The sequence below is a fragment of the Parasteatoda tepidariorum genome, chromosome 2, assembly GCF_982258835.1.
Source record: "Parasteatoda tepidariorum strain Cologne lab strain chromosome 2, Ptep-v5.0, whole genome shotgun sequence".
Taxonomy (NCBI): domain Eukaryota; kingdom Metazoa; phylum Arthropoda; class Arachnida; order Araneae; family Theridiidae; genus Parasteatoda; species Parasteatoda tepidariorum.
The window spans coordinates 73,415,297-73,433,589 of NC_141756.1; the positions used below are offsets into that span (position 1 = coordinate 73,415,297).

Consider the following 18,293-nt stretch of genomic DNA (forward strand, 5'->3'; position numbering starts at 1 on the left):
ACCTAGTATATATTTTGGACATTTACCAAAGCGACTATATAAAGGATTTCAATCATTTTTTTTTCGTTTAATAAATTTACTGCAGCTAAATTTTTATTTCATTCTTGACAAGGATATTTAAAACTTTAATTAAGAGGTGTGATTACATAATACCTTATATATACAAATTGCTTCATATGTTTTTTGACCTTTGTAAAAATGCAGAAAAAATATTCAAAATTGGGGTTGAGTTTAATACTTAATAAAAAAAAATATTTTTAAAACTTGGTTAATTGTATCAGACGTTGATTAGAACAAAAGAGAAATCGAAATCGTTAGAAATCAGTCAATTTGTTGAGAAGTGTTAAAATTGTCGTACTTAAAGTAAACGTTTTTCAGCTTTTTCTTCAAATGAATCTGTTTTTAATTAATCACTTCTGGTCCTAATTAACCTAGATTATAATTCGCCGAAATACGATATTTTTTTTCCTTTACTTAAATAAAAATATACATTATAAAAAGTTTTAGCATAAGTTAACACCGAAATGGGTTGAAACTATTTTATACCAAAAAAGTTTTCACTACACCAAGAATCTAAGATAGTCTTTGCTATAGTGAAGTTCGAAGAAGTAGTGAAGCACTTTTTTTGCTTCTTTGTTATTCAGCAACACTAAAATTCAGAATTAATATAGAATATAATACACATAAGAGTCAGTAACGCCGTTATAACGATACAAAAATTAAGAATCATTAATTTCTGCATGGGTACAATATTTCTTAGAATAAAATTAGTTTGAATTGAAATTAGAATATTAATATGGATACGAAGTGTTCTTAACAAAACCAAACTAAATAGAAGTTAAACAATATAAATTTTTTTAATATATTTGACAGATTTATGTAATTCTTATTAAGAATATAAATAATTTTATTATATAACTAAAAACATACATGCCTTTTATATAAACAGTTTGTCAAATGAACCCATCAAGAAGATTGAAATTACTTAGCAAACAGTCAACTACAATAACTTAAATGTTTTATTCATGTAAATATTTTCCTTATTACTAAATTATATCTAATTATTACTAATTTATTCATGTAAATATTTTCTTATTGAAATCGTTTAAATAAGAATTAACGAAAATATTCAATCAACTTATTCAACTTAACAACCATGTCCGAATATAGTGCTTAATTACTTTTCAATAAAAACCTGTTAATAATCTATCTATCTAAAGTATATTTTACTTAACTATACTTTTTTTACAGATTTATGAGGGTATTAATATTTGACATATATAGATTTTATTTTACTTTTACTCTGTTGGATTTCCTCTTTTTTACAATAATAAATTAGAATTAAATTAATAAATCATAACATCAAGTTCATATCTTGTCAGCCAAACAAATTTTTCTAGAAGTATATTTTTTTCCTCACAATATAGAATCTTTAACACACTTATATTTAGCATTTTTAATCCTCCTTTTTTAATCAAATACATAGTAATTGATAGAAAGAACGAAGTGTTAAAATACTTTCGTATACATATATTAAACATGTAACATAAAAATCATTCAATACAAATTCCTAAATATGTAATATGCATACGAATGTGTTTTATAAAATACGCATGTCAAAACACATAAATTACTTAAATGATTGTTTTAAATAATGTAATTAATATTATGAACATGAACGTATGTATCTTTTGCCAAATATTTGGTATTTTTTTTAAACTTCTGAAGCTAACAAAACAATTTTCATCATGGAATCTATGATCTGATAAGTTTGTAACCAATAGATGGATTGCGATGTTTAAAGATGGTTCTTGGCTTTGTGAAGTGTAAAAAAATGATGATATTTAAAAATATTAAGTAAGTGACATAAACAAGAGTATCAGTTCATTATAGCAAGTATATCTTTTATACAGTGATTTATACAGTGATCTTTTATACAGTGCAATATAGAGTGAAATTACTAGTGTATTACCTGGGGTAATTGAAAAATTTGGTTCAATACAATAAAGTCATAGTAAATCAATTATTCTACTGGTCTGATTACATGTTGAGTAAATGTATTATAAACACATTTCGATAAATTATATTGAAATAATAAAACTTACTCTCTGATGAGTTTGTAACTGTTCTTAAAAAAGCGACCTTCGAGTTTGAGGCTTTTTCTGTGAAATCTCTCGTTTTGTCACATGCATTAAGAACGAAATTCTGTTAAAATTGCTTGTACTATTAATTTTCTGAATAATTTATTTATTTATCTATTCATTTATTGCTATACATACATAATACAGATTCGCTTCGTTTTATTAGAATTACTTACATTTGCAGGCTAGTATGCTCAATTTAGGCTTATAAACCTTTGTCAAATAGAAGAACAGATAGCACAACACAGCGAAGACAGCACGAATTTACATCCAGGGTAACAGCCAGATTCGAACTCGCTACCTCCACGGTGCAGAGCAATACCGCTCTCCTAGGGAGACCTCAAGATTCGTCTGTTTGTTGTCTATTAGTACAACAAACATTTGCAGATTTGTGTTCTCAATAAGGGATTATAAGCCTTTCTCAAGCAGAAGGACTGATTGCACAATACTGAGAGGAGGGACAGCGGGATTCGAACCCGCTTACCTCCACGTATCACACAGCGTTTGGTGGGCGATACCACTCGTCCAGGGAGGCCCTTCTATTTACTTTATTGATTCGCATACCTATGCAATATTTTGTGCTCAATTATATTAGTGCGGCTTATAAGCATTTTTCAAGTGGAAAATCAGATAGAACAATTAAGAGAGTGACATCATGAAGATACATAAATGGTTATGGAAGATACATAAATTCGAACCTGTTTCCTCCCCTTGTCGGATGACACCACTCCTCCGGGGAGGCCTCTGCAGGCTTGAGAGCAAATTTATTTTATTTATATTTAGTTGTAGTTTGCTTACGTCGCACTAGAGCTGCACAATGGGCTATTGTCGACTGTCTGGGAAACATCCCTGAGGATGATCCGAAGACATGCCATCACAATTTTGATCCTCCGCAGAGGGAATGGCACCCCTGCTTCGATAGCCCGACGACCTGCACGCGAAGTCGACCACTTTACGGTAGAACAGTTTAACGAGGACCAATACCGGACGCCCTCGGTTCCTACGCACACTGATCCAAGTGGTCATCCACCCGCACACTGACAGCAGCCCATGATGCTTGACTTCGGTGACCTGCTGGGAACCGTGTCTTAATGATCAGTCCAGTGCGGGATTATTTATATTCAATCATACATAGTCAAGTTTGCGTGCTTATTACGAAGATGAGCTATAAGCTATTGCCCCTTCAAATAACCATGTAACACAACTTGGCGAAAAACATCCATGATTACAACAAATTCCAACCCGATACCTGAAAGTGCTTAAAATATATCTTTTTATTTAGTTATAGTCCGCCCCGGTAGCAGACTTTACGAAGTGAATCCGATGTACTGTTTTTATACATCTAAATTAATCTGCGACCTCAACGCAGTCAGACAGATATTATTATTATTATTGTAAAATTCAATTTTTAGATAACATATATACGCTATATTCTTTAAATTTAAGTTGAATTTTATACAATGGTGCAAGAAAATTAGTATAAATCATACACGGTTCTCAGGAAAACGCTGAAGAAGAGCATCACTGTGTGTGATCATTGAACGGGTGAGTGACCATTTTGATCAGCATATGAAGGGACCAAAAATGCACGGCATCAACCCTCAGTAAGGTGTTCAAGTATAAAGTGCTCTACTTCACGCGCAGATCGTCGCGCTTCCAAAGCAGGGAAGTCATCCCTTCCGCAAAGGATCAAAATTGATTGTGATGGCAAGTTTTCGGATCACTCTCAGGGATATCTCCCAGACAGTCGATAATAGCACATTACATAGTTCTATGATTGATTGATTGATTTTGTTCATTTACGTCGCACTAGAGCTGCACAATGGGCTATTGGCGACGGTCTGGGAAACATCCCTGAGGATGATCCGAAGACATGCCATCACAATTTTGATCCTCCGCAGAGGGAATGGCACCCCCGCTTAGATAGCCCGACGACCTGCATGCGAAGTCGAGCACTTTACGGTAGAACAGTTTAACGGGGACCCTTACCGCACTCCCTCGGTCCCTACGCACACTGATCCAAGTGGTCACCCACCCGCACACTGACCGCAGCCAGTGATGCTTGACTTCGGTGATCTGCTGGGAACCGTGTCTTAACGATCAGTCCACTGCGGGACTTACACAGTTCTAGAGTGGCGTAAATAAAATACTAGTACTTCTTAATTTCGATTTTTAATTGCTATTAGTAATAAATGTCTTAAAAATGCGTGTCAACAATTTTGACTCATTTGTTTGCTTGTTCTGAGAAAATATGGTAATCTGAATATGATGTATCCTGAAAATGCTGTAATAACCTACAAATGCTGCAAAAACCTTCAGAAACCGATGATTTTTGCTACCGGGGTTATAGTTAGAAACGTATGTGCAGGGTTGTGCTGATAAAATATAATGCCTGATAATCCACTGTAAAGTTAAAGAACAGATAGCACAAATTACAAAAGATTTACTGAAAGGCAACTCTGGGTTGTGATGGGATTCGAACCCCCTACCTCCACGCTTCAGAGGGGTTGAACGAAAGAAACACTTGTCTACCATGAAAGTCTCTCTTTTCATTATTGATCAAAAAAATAATTATTTATTCATTTGTACACGTAAATTTACGTACATCTTCATTCATTCGTACATCTAAATTTACGACCTCAATACAAAGAAAAAGGTTTTTGTATTACATGCAAGGGCTTTTTTTCTAGTTTAAGAACATAAAGCACAATTTAAAGAAAGGTAGGTACTATGTTTACGTCGCACTAGAGTTGCACAATAGCGGCTGTCTAGGAAGCACCCCTGTGGATCCGACAATCTAAAGAAAGATGATACAAAGATACATACAGGTATATGTCGGAATTTGAAGTACATCTAGGCCAGAGGTAACCCAGTGGTTAGAGAGTCGGTCTCCAGTCCACCGGACCGGTGGGTGCTCGATCCTCGACTCCTCTAAGACCCAACGAGTACATGCCATATATATGCTCGATCCTCGACTCCTCTAAGACCCAACGAGTACATGCCATATATATGCTCGTAAAATATGGGGAATCGAAACACCTGTAGTCGATCACTGAATAGTACCATAGATGCAGGGATCTAGAGAAAATTTTCTTCCCCTTTAGATCTATGTCTAAACTGAAGAAGTGGTCTTGCAAAACTGGGAGGGCATGTCTTCAGATCATCATTAGGGATGTTTCTCAGACCATTGCGAATAGCCCATTATGCAGCTCTAGTGCGACGTAAATAAAGTATCTACCAACCTATCGAAAGCTTCATAATGATTGGTGGAAGAACAACACTCTTCGGTCATCGAGTCTCTATTCTCTATCCTTCATTACTTTATTTATTATCCTATTTGTTTTTTTATTTACTCATCGTCACACATGTTGACCCTCGTGTTTTACTCTATATTTGTTATCTCCTCATATAGTTTGATCTGACTTTAATTTTACAAGTTGAATTTTGTGTTTTTGAACACTACACAGAATCGAGTTATGTAATCTTGAAACTAAACCACTACAGTGCCAGAAACAAGAAATACTAAATCTTTTTCTTAGAAGCAGTCCATTGCTTAGAAGCAAAGTCCATTTGCTTGAAAGCTTTCCAACAAAGAATATCTTGCTTGAATTGCTTACAAAGAATATATCAGTATCAGTAGTAGTAGTACTTCGTTTATGTAGCGCTAGAGCTTTCCTATGAGCTATAGATGATGGTCTCGGAAACATCCCTGAGAATGATTTGAAGGCATGCAAAGTTGTCCCCTAATTGGAAATGAAAAAAATAGAGCTCGATATAGTTTTTTTAGAAATTCATAGTTTTTTTTTTGGAAGGAATGATGATAGTATAATTCTGCTAACAGTAGTTTTAGTAATATTGTTTAATTTTTTTTTATAAATTTCCCTGTTTTCAGACTTCCTAAAAACATTCAAACATTTTATACTTAAAAATTATTTCTCAGCCTCATTCATCAACATTTGCTTTAAACAAAAACAAACGCAATATTTTTTTTTCCAGCTAAATATACAGTTTTAAATTACTTATCTGAAATTACAAAAATTAGGATTTTGGGTGGAAAAAACTTTTTAAAGTTATCATTTTTTTTTCTGAATCTGGTATATAGAAGTTTTTAATTTGAAGGATGTAGTTTTCTGGGGTAGAAATACTTCATCATAACTTTTTTGAAGAACAAAAGGAAAATTTTTACCTAAAATTTAAGACGGTGGAGATGAAGGCACTAAAAGGATAAGGAGGTGAATGTAAACCTTTCATTGTTGGATGAGCTCTTAAACTTGCTAATGCATCTAATTAAAACAACATCACGAAACGTAGATGTTGAGATAAAGCCAGGTGCTGCACACAAAACTTCTCCACCATGCTTTTGATAATACATATAATAAATATCTCTCTCTTTAAATTGTTAATTATCTTGATACCATATAAAAACATATTTTTATATAAAAAGCCTAACAAAATAATTACATTAATACACATAATAATTACATCTAATAATTTCAGTTTTTATGCATTCGGTCTAATTTTACAATGTCTTATTTATGATGACAATTTTTCTTTTTTGAGGAAAGAAAACTGTTATAGTGATTTTGAAAAATAACCCAGTTTTTTACAGATTAGAAAGTCTTCTAACACAAACTCAGATGAGCATCTACCAACTTCCTCTTTCTTTCTACAAATCTCCTACTTAACCACCTTATACAAGATTTTTTATAAAGTGTAACTTAAACTTAAGGTTTTTAGTTAATAGGGCCGGTAAAAAGATATCTTAGTTATTTATATTTATTACTTTAGTTAATGAGGTAATAATTTGCATTTTTTTCTCTTATGTACACACAGATATTTTAAAACAGTTAGAAGTGTTCTTAGAAACAATTATTTTTGTAACGGGCTAAGTATGAAACAAGTAAGAAAAACCATTCACATTTCTTACAATTTCACGTCTAGGCAAATCTTATTAAATTTCTATTTTACTGCAAACTTCACTGTATTTAACTTATTATTCAACAATTGTAACTACCAAAACAATTTTTATAGCTGATATTCATAGCATACCATACTTGTATCATTTAAAAAAAAACCAACTACCTGTGCTGTTTGTTATATAATAATTTATAACCAGCGATGAACAGTAGACCCAATTCTGAATTTACGTCTATCAATTTTCAACTCAGTGGACTTGTAATTTTGAACCCATTTCAGAAGACAATGGAACTTCTGGATCAAACATTATTAAAAACTAATCTTCTTGCTGGAATTTTAGATGAAACTAACCCTCATTTTCGTTCGATGGAGAGGAAAATCACGAAAACCTTCCCCAGTTAGGCCATTGGAAAATGGATTATAACCCATGATTCATCTAAAACTGAGCATATTTTATATCAGCACTGTGGATTTTGAGAGCTGGGAGTAGAATTCGTATTGACCAACCCACACTGTGATTTGAACCTGGCTACCTCCTTCGGAGGCGAGCTCTCTACCCCCCTTTCATCTGGAAATAAATAAATCTCCACTCAGAGGAATGAAATTTGTTACATGCATATACGTATCTTCCTAATTGTTGAATTGGCTGAGAAGATACAGCTTTTGATTCGGAAAAAAATTATTTTCGAACAGATATAGCAATATATTAAAAAGAAATGTGTTAGTTTGTTGTACCAACCGAATTTATTATAGGATTTACATAGGAATTATTCCATGCTGTTTCACAATCAAGGCTAACAAACTATAATACTTCCTTTATTGCATCATAAAAAATACACGTATGATACATTTTTAAAAATAAGAAAAAAATCAAAAATATTAACAGTTTTTTGTACTTTTGTAGGTCAGGATGTTACATTACAGTAGTTTTTCAATAAACATAAAAATTATTATAAAATATTTTGTCACTAGAAGGACAACTCAAGTGTTCTTTTTGGAAACTTGATTGAGTTGCCAAGTAATATATAAAAGCCAGTGGACTAAATTCGAATCACGTATACAGTATAAATTTGGATCAAAATAGAAAATCTAAGTATATCATACGTAAAGTATTGAGTTAAAATCTCAATTTTGTTTTGTTATGCTATACATCATAAGGTTTTCTGTTAATATTTTTTTTAATATTTTACTCTTATTAATATCTAAATAGAAAATAGATATTAATTTTTAAACTAATAAATTTAGTGGTTTGTAATTCCCATTATTTACACATTCAAGAAAATGTAACATATGACTAAATTTAGTACATTTACACCTGTTAAAAGCTCGGCGTAAATAAGATTTGTTTTCTGACTTATATGTTACCGGCCAAGTAGGAAATCAGGTATTGCAAACAATACCAAATGACAAACGCGCATAATATTAAAAATAATAATATTTCATAATTTCCTAAGTCTCATTTAAAATATCATTAGAATTGTAATAGTGCTGACATACTTTAAAAGATTATTAAAAAACTTAAAAGATTAGAGAAATTATTAAAAGTACACTAGAAGATACCATTACAATGGACGATCCGATGGACCCTATACACTTAGGTTGACTTGATGTCTCCCCTCAATACCTGAACTGCCAATCCACTTCTATTTTAACGCGTCATTCCCCTTTTATATTTTTCAAACTTGAGCATCCTGGGAGACTCCGTTGGTCTTCTGTTCTATCACCTCAACACTAATTTTAATTCATCTTGTTGTTTTTACTCACTTGTATATTCGCTTTTAGCGTTTTTATCAACAAAAATAGACGGGAAAGGAAAAAAGAAGAAATTTTTTTTTATTGTATTCATATTTTTAATTGTCTTGTTTTATTTTAGATGTTTATATCCTGTAACTACTAATTATGTATTGTAACACATACTGTATTCTCTGTAAATTTGTTGGGGTCTTCAATATTATTGTAATTTGGCTCAGTATAAGGGTGGGCCGTCGGCTTTAAGCACTATATGGCGGCCCTCCCAGCTGTTGGCATATGACTCTTGTATTTTATGCACTTTTTTCTTTTTATGTTCTTTTCTGTTTTTAATTGGTTTTAATAAACATTTACCCGTATGCCCTGAATTGGGACAGGTCGGGGTAAATATTTTCATACTTTAAAAGATTGAAAATGTCCTGGTAAAACTCTTAGTTTTACTGATTTTTCATTTTATTAAATGGGCTATTCCAAGGTAACTTACGTTACATTCACATAAACTTTATTGCATTGAGAACTAAGAAGCAAACAAATAATATGAATACACATATTAAAATAAAGTGATTTCTTAAAATTACAATCAAAACTAAAAGGAATCTAATTAAAATAATTATTATTTTTCAATTTAAACTGTGTAAAAGCCTAAAATTAGTGTGGTAACTTACGTTACCGAAAAAGGAATGGCATAAATTTGCAATATACTTGAAGGCAAAATTCTGTTCTTATACAAAAGTTTCATGATTAAGATTATATGTATCATTTTTCTGACATGTTTAAATATTTCATATGCCTAGATTTAAGATTTTATTTCAAAAGTTAAATTAAATGTAATTTTTTAAGTGGGTATTTTACGTTACAGTAACTTACGTTACGAAATTCCCTTTGTATCAAACTTTTATCAAATAATGTGCAAATGCAAATTAAGTTATTTAAACAGTATAGTGCAAGGGAGAAAAAGTGTACATGAAGTAAATTCAGATACTTTTTATTCACACATAACTGCAAACTTATTAAGTCCTCTGTTATTAACTAGTACAGGGGGCTCAATTCTTTTCACCATGCTTTCTTTCTGGTAGAATATTTCATCTCTTTTTTCTGGCCATTTACAATAGATTCCCACAGCAGCCTTTAAATTTTGACTTTAAATTCTTGTTCTGCAACAGACATTACCACACCAGGATATAACATGTCCTCCTATCTAACCATATATCAACCTCCAATATTTATCTTGGACTCATCATTTTCTTTTTCAATATCTTTCATTAAAAAAAACTCCTCTGGTATGCCTTCTTGTACTCTTAAATGGTGGATCTGCTTAATGTTTTTAATCTGTGGAGATTTTGAGAATAGACTAGACACTCCACTCATCTGCTCTAGAGACTCGCACTCAGCTGTTTTTTCTAAACATGAAATAAATTTCTAAAGAATTTCGTAAGATGGAACAATATAAATTTTGCTGAAGGCTTCCTCAGTCAATCCGAACTTTTCATAATGCTTACAAACACAAACATTGCCTGGAAGTTTGCTACTAAGCAAGACATGCTTTGGACTGAGCTCAAAGAATTTAGTTTTTCCAATTTTGCATTCTGGATTTTCTTCCATAAACATTTGGTGCATTTCTCGAAAAGTAGGAAATGGCAAAAAAACATACATAAAATTTTGTCAAAACTGATCTATATAGGTTGACATAAAACTGTTTTGCTTACCGGTATATAGGAAAATAAAACAGTAAAGGAAAATAAACAGGAAAATAAACAGGAAAATTGGAGTCACGAATCTTTTCAGTGAGTAAGTCATCGGTTTTCGCCGTTTGATCAGAAGTAACGATGTGTTCATTGGAATCGACTATACCGAGCTGTACATTATCTTTATTTTCTACTTCCCTCCTTTCATTCATATTTTTTTGTTTTCGAGTCATTACAGCACTTATCATTGGGACTTCAAACGAATTTTCCAATAGAGCAGCCGTTTTGTTACCCAATAAATAATACCCTTTATCAAGAGAATCACCTAATACAGCTGCCTTAGTAACCACTTTTCCTAACTTACAGTTTAATTCAACTACGGCTAATGGAAAACAAAATGATTCTTCCTGTATTGGAGTTTTTATCCAAACAGATTCACCCGTGTACATTTCAGGTTTTACAAATCTCCTAGGAATTAAATCCAAGGTTGCGCCAGTGTCTCGTAGTATTGAAATGCCAACGCCATTTACCACGCCAATGCTCGTATATGGTGTCATTATATCAGGAAACCTTGATTCCGAAACGTGAAGCGAAGCCACAGTTTCAGAATTTGTTTTCGCCTTGGGACATTGAGGGCGTAGATGATCATAAGAACCACATTCATAGCATCTGAGCTGTCTTCTTCTTTCAAATTCTCTTTCGCGAACATTTTCTTTAATATTATTTTTCTGCCAAGTCAACTTTTCTTCAGTTCTGGTATCACTTTGGTTTAGAGATCGCCAAGAATCATCTTGGTTACTTCGATTATAAGACACAGACTTTTCCTTGAAACTGTTTTTTAAACTTTCATAGTCGTCCAATTTTCCGGCTAATTTGGAATAGGAATTCAATTCCATCCAATCTTCAAGAAAATGATCTCTCATGTCATTTGGTACATGACGTTTCATTTGCTCGGTAACCATCAAACTCTTAAGATCATCGAAAGTGGTAATTTTTACTTCAGAAACCCATTCGCTAAAATAGCAATTTAATTCTTGTGCAAAATTTCGCCAAGATTTTTCAGGTGATTTAAAATGTCGATAAAAATTTTGTTTGAGTTCCTCTGCATTAAGCTTATATTGTTTAAGAATCAATTCTTTTACAAAGTCGTAGTTATTGGCATCCTTAGGAGACTCTCTCGCCAACATATTTGAAATGTCGGGTGGTACTACGCTCAATAGGTAAGGCACCCATTCATCTTTAGGAATTTGTGCAATTTCTGCTCGACGTTCAAAATTTATCAGATACAACGACATTTCATCTTTACCTTCATTAAATTTTGGTGTTATTTGTAAAATCTGTATTTTATGATTTGTTTCACCTGATACCGGTCTGTTTTGGTGCTGAATTTGAGAATTTGCTTCTAATTCGAGTTTACGCAATTCCAATTGATGTTGCCGTTCAAGTTCTTCTCGCCGTTCTTGTCTTTCAAGTTCTTCTCGCCGTTCTTGTCTTTCAAGTTCTTCTCGCCGTTCTTGTCTTTCAAGTTCTTCCCGCCGTTCTTGTCTTTCAAGTTCTTCTCGCCGTTCTTGTTTTTCAAGTTCTTCTCGCCTAATTCTCTCCTCCGTTATACGAGTCAAACACATCTTTACATCCTCAACCTCATAATGTTTACTAGTTTGAATTATTTTTTTAATTTCACAAACATTTGCTTGAGGTGGAACAGATTCACCTAATTCGTCGGCCAATTCTATCAAATCCACTTTTTTCGCTTTATTAAGAAAAGCCATAATTTGCAACTGATAAAAAACTAAATATACAATCACTGACTACCTTAAATCAACTACTCTTACTATATCCCGCCGCTGCCACCAGTAAAATTCTGTTGTGTCACAACAACCAGAAATAAGACGTGAGTTGTACCAAACAATTTATTTAAACATTCACACGAACAATCACAAAATATTACCCAAAGAAATATCTCTTCTTAGAAAAAAACTCTCTTTTCAACTAGACAAAAAAAAGAACATCACTTCTCGTGTGTGTCTCTCAAGCAACATCATTTTAGCATTACCTCTCGAGGAATTGATGCTTTTAGCTCAGTTGTCACACTGTTACGTTACACCGTGCTTGTACTTTCTTTTTGCTACCATTAGCATCTCTAATTATAACTACATCCTTAACTCCCGGTGCCTGTCGAAATATTTTGTTCAACTTTGGAAACATATGAATGCCAACACCCAAATTAATAACTTAAAGCAAAGAGTTTCATTAAAACTAATATCTTAAGGCAGTGATAATTTATTTAAAGTTTGGTATTGTAACTGGATACATCTTATTTAGTTTGTATGCCAATTTTCAAGAGGAATAAACTCATTTCACATTGGTAACTTACATTGCATGCATGTCAGTAGCTTACGTTACATATATTGAATAGGGCACAAAACAATAAATAAGTAATATTTGAAAGGAAAACTATTGCTGCTTATTTAGTCTTAGCCTCTAAGGAAGAAAAAATATTATTCTTACTTTTCTATCACTTGTTCTTTTTACACACAAAAACTTTTTCTAGTTTTTGGTAACTTACGTTACATGCATTAATGTTTAGTTGAAATTTATATAATTAAGTGAATTTAACAACAAAACCTTATTTTAACACTGCACAATATTTCTATTAAGTGTAATAAACAATATTTATTCTTTGGAACATTTTGAAATTATAATAAATGTTAACTTACTGATTTTCAAAAACTGACCATGTTCTTCACCCAAATCAGAACAAGTAAATGCCAATGTTCAATGGGTTACCAACACTAAAAAACTAAATTCTCAAAAAAATAATTATAAATTATCAAACTTCAAACCTTTCTAATTCAGAAAACATCCAAAATGATAACATTATTCTTATTTGAATTTTCCAATGCTTTTCCCCTTTTTCATGGAATTGCCCAAATTGTATTTTATTTACATAATATGCATACACGATTACCACTCGGTACAACACTGTTGAATAAATCGAAATTTAGTTTATCCTTATGTTATTCAATAAAACTATCATGGAAAATAACATAATAATAATAAAAAAAAACATAAAAATTTGTTCCTTAAGCAGGCAATGCAATTAAAAATATTGATTTTAAAGACTAATTTCAAACTTTGAGACATAATTTTAACTTTAGGGACTCACTACTTAATCAAGTGAGTAAAATGAAAAATAAAGTTTTACACAAAATTAAAATGCAGTTCTAGAGACTACAAACAATAAAAAATGTTTAAAAAATAAACGAGTTAAGCGGGTTTTGAAGTTAAGCTCGGCACTGTCAATATTTTACAGCGTTCGTAATGTTTTGAGATTTGCGTATAAGTGTTTCTTTTAGAGAGAAAAGAAATTCTGCTTTCTCTATATTAATCTACGGCGAATCAGGTCGGGAATTTCCTTATTTATTCAGTAAATAATTAATATTTTTGTTTTATTTTATTAATTTAAATGAGATCTATTGTACTTAGCTGCGGTTGCATTTTTTTATTTTTAAATAAAGGTGACCCTTAAAAATCCTTTTTTTTTGACTAAATATGCTTCTTTTTCCATATACTTTTAAAACTTCACTATGATATTCAATTTTGTCTTTGTTCAATAAAACAGAAAAAATAATGAGGCTCAAAGTTGTGTCTTTAAATCAAATTAATTCCATTGAATAAGTTACGGAGTATATTTCTGTTTAATTTGTTTCATTGAAATGTGTTATATTGAATTCAGCTGAAAGATTTTAAACATGAGCATTTTTAGGACTTTATCAAAGTTTTCAAATTTCAAGTTTTAAAGCTAATTATAATCATGAAAATGTAAAATTTGGTAACTAAGTTTAATTGAACCCATTTTAATAAATAAAACGAAACAAAAAGTATTTAAATATCTTAAACAGTTAATGAACAAAAAAAGAGAAATTTCAGACATAAATATAAATGCTCCGTAGATTCCTTTATAAACCTCCCGTAGATAAACAAAGAGGAGGTAAAATCTTTTTTCAGTCTGCAGGTGACCCTGAAAAAGTTTTTTTTTTTATCAAAAATATTTTTTTTTTTTAGATATTAATCTCGAAGTCTAACAATGGTATTTAATTATGCTTTTGAGTCAACGTTCAATAATACTGAAGAGTAATGAGGCTTAATTTTGTGCCTTTAAATTTATTTCAGCGAATAAATTTTATTCATTGAAATGCGTTCTATTGAACTCAATTACCCGATTTCAAATGAAAGCATTTTTAAAATTTTATCAAAGTTTCAAATTTTAAAAATTATATTAATCTTAAAATAAATTTAAAATTTGGTAACTAAGTTTTATATAGCACATTTCATTAACAAAGGGAAGCTAAAATGTGTTTAAAAAATAAAGCAGTTAATGAGGAAATTTTGGACTTACTATTAATTCTAACATGTAGGAGGCAAAATCTTTCTCCTGCCTGAAAGTGACTCTTAAAAATACTTTTTGATAAAAATTATAATTTTTTTTCCAGATAAAAGTCAAGGTCTTACAATGATTTTCAACTATGCCTTCAAGTCATGTTCAATAAAATTGAAAAGAAATATGGTTTAAATTGTGTCTTAGTTATTTCACAGAAGGTAGCGAATATTTTTTTGTTTCATTTAATTCCTTTAAATACGTTCTATTTGATTCAGTTGCCAAATTTTAACTGTAAGCATTTTTAAAGCTTTAAACTTATTAAAGCTTAAAGCTTCTCAAAGTCCAAGTTTTAAAATACTTACAGTCTTAAAATTCAAAATTTGGCAACTGAGATAATTAGAACCTATTTCAATGAATAAAACGAAGCAAAAAATATTTAAAAATATGGATCAGTTAATAAAAAAGTTATTGAATTCCGGGTTTTTAATTTTTTCTAGTTAAACATGGAAGAAGTAGAAGCTTTTTTCCATCTGACGGTGACCCTTGAAAATATTTTTTAATAAAAATATATTTCTCTTCATATAAATCTCAAAACTTTACAATGATATTTAATTATGCTTTTGAATCATGTTCAATAAAATTGAAAAGCAATGAGGCTCAATATTGTGTCGTTAAATTAAAGTTATTCTAACGAATAAGTTACTTGTATTTAGATGGAGATTTATGCTTTTGAAAAGAATAGTTTCTATACATTGTAAAGCTTATGCAGCTTAAGGAATAAAAGTTCTAAAAATAAGCTATTCTTAAATCACAAAGACGTAAGATTGACAATATGCGAGACGCTGAAAAAGAATGAGTTTTATGCAAATACAAAGTATTCAATGCGTTTGGATGTAATGGATTTCTCTACTCAGAAAAAAGAATGCAATTTAAAATTATTTTGCTATGATATAGCCTCATTTTAATTATTTTTTGCAAATTGCTATTTCTTATAAATTTTAATAATCCTATATCATTATAATGGGTTCGCTATTTGTAAGACTTTATCAACCTGTTTCAAATTTTATTAAAAAAAATATGCAATATCAAATTTTGAACTTAAGGATGAAAAGAAAAGGAGTACAAATGCAACTATCGATTGCAAATAAAACAAAGTCAAGCCTTCTAATTTAAATATATAAGACAAATTTGCACATTAAGCTGTTTGGAATTAATGTCAGCTCAAGATTTTTTTTTGCAATTTTTACTTTTAGCATATCCTTCTCTATGAAAGTTTGTATGTTCACTAATAATTCGAGAATTGGAAAACGAATTTGGAATAATTTTTTTTTAGTTTTTAAATTTTCATGGGGTAGTTTGTAAATAACCACCACTTTTCTGCGTCACGTAGTTTGGGCACTATATCGAAAACACAAAATTTCATTGTTAAAAACATTGTTACAGCTCAAACTTTCCTAAATATCTTTTTAATGGCTTGACCGATTGGCAGGGTGCTTTTAGTTACAGTTTGCTAAGAAATTTTGAATCATTTTACAATATTTTTCATTCCTATACGTTGCGTTTTTGTATACAATGTAGGAAATTTTTTTTTAATTTTATTGTTTCAACGAGGTTTGCAATGGAAATAGCATTGCTACAAAATAATTAAAAAATAAAGTGGGTAGAATCTCGAAAACGAAATACCTGAAGAAAGCTCGCTAAGCTCCAAGTTTAATTGATGAAGTAAAAATATGTGCTAGGGAATAACGCAGGCTAGCATCATTAATAAAATATACTGTATCCATAGCTTGAATATCCGAGTCCTGCTTTAAACATAAATATGCTTATTCTTATTCAACCAAACTAAATTTCAAATTTAAGACGCTTAAATTTATTAAAATATAGTGCAAAAACTTTTTTTAAGCGCATTTTGAAATTATTTTCGACATGTATTTTAAACACAGTTTTTTATTTCTCTAACTGGATAATATTACCCGTTAAATCGAAAGTATTATAATATTTGTAAAATAATCGAAATTTTTTAAGACGAAAGGCCCGGTGCCTATTGCGGCTCGATGCATTAACGGTACGTAAATTATTTTATGGTTTTCTTCTATTTATGTGCCATATGTTTTATACTCATATATTAATAGTCTCAAGAAAAGAAAATTTTCGACTGCAAGAAAAAATGCATAGGCTGAAAAAAATTAATAAGATTGCCTGGCAAACAAAAGCCTATTATAAATACTAAATAAACGTATCATATAAAGGCAAAAATTAATTTTAAAATTTTCACGTAAGCACACATTTTCTTGGTAATCTTTTATTTTATAACCGTCATTGAACAGCAGACTCAATTTTGGATTTACGACTACTAATATTCAATTCCGCAGCCTTGTAATTTTGAACCAAATCCAAAAGACAAGGGGACTCCTGGATCAATTATTGGGAGAAATTTGACTTCTTGGAGTACTTTTTAATGGAACTAACCCGCAATTGCGTGACGTGGAGAGGAAAACCATGAAGACCAATCACGGTTAGTTTGACGCAAGGGGACTCTGAAACATCATCTGTGTACTACTGAGAATATATTACGTCAGCACTATGATCGATGCAAGCTGTAGGTGAATTTAGTATCTACCAGCCACCACTAGGATTCGAACCCGGTGCACCTCATTGGAAGGCTGATTTTATATCCCCTGAGCCACCACGGTTCTCTTGGTTACATTGTATTATAGTTCTTAAACAGTACCATTAGGCAAAAAAAAATTTAATTTTTTTTTTTGCTTTAAAACGTAATATTTACTGTTTCAGATCGTAGATTTTTTTTAACCTAAAGAAAGTTATAACAGTCAAAGTTTATTTCGTTTTGCAAAAAAAAAAAAAAATCAAAAAAAAAAACTTTCGCAAATCTCATTCTTATGGAATTGAAAATTGTAACTGATAACACAGGGAAACTTAATTATAACAAGTAAGTGGTTTGTTTTCAACAAAGTTGATGATTTGCTTACTAATAAGTACCAACGAACTAATTAGCATATTTTTTGTGTGGTTAAAATGCCCAAATATGTTGCACAGAACATTTTGATGACAAATTCAACAACATAATAATTTTGATTAAATCTGAAAAATACCCTAAAATGCCGAAGTTCTGAAAGTGCGAACTTATAACGAAGAAAAATAAAATCTACTCTTACTTATGCAATGTTGAATTTATGCGTAATGTCTTGAGTTTTGAATGCATGAATTCAAATCTCAAAATACTTGAAATTCTTCTTATTTAAAAAAAAAAGACCAGCTTGTTTCTGGCTAGTTATTTATAAAATTATATTGACGCATGGTATAAATATGAGAGAGCTTTAAGCATATTGAAATTTAAAATGCATAAAACATCGCAATTTCTCGCGGAGAAGTAAATATCTCGTCGGAAGTGATGAAGAA

The 18,293-nt window shown here is 31.1% G+C and overlaps 1 protein-coding gene across 1 annotated transcript; it reads right to left on the reverse strand.

Moving 5' to 3' along the window:
- Nucleotides 1–560: 560 nt before the first annotated feature.
- On the reverse strand, nt 561–11,787 carry LOC139426450 (uncharacterized). The gene is made up of 3 exons (XM_087156630.1): nt 11,234–11,787; nt 10,857–11,188; nt 561–649 (listed from the first exon to the last, which is right to left on the reverse strand). Exons 1-3 carry the CDS (start codon nt 11,785–11,787, stop codon nt 561–563), a joined length of 975 nt encoding a protein of 324 aa, XP_087012756.1.
- Nucleotides 11,788–18,293: the final 6,506 nt, after the last annotated feature.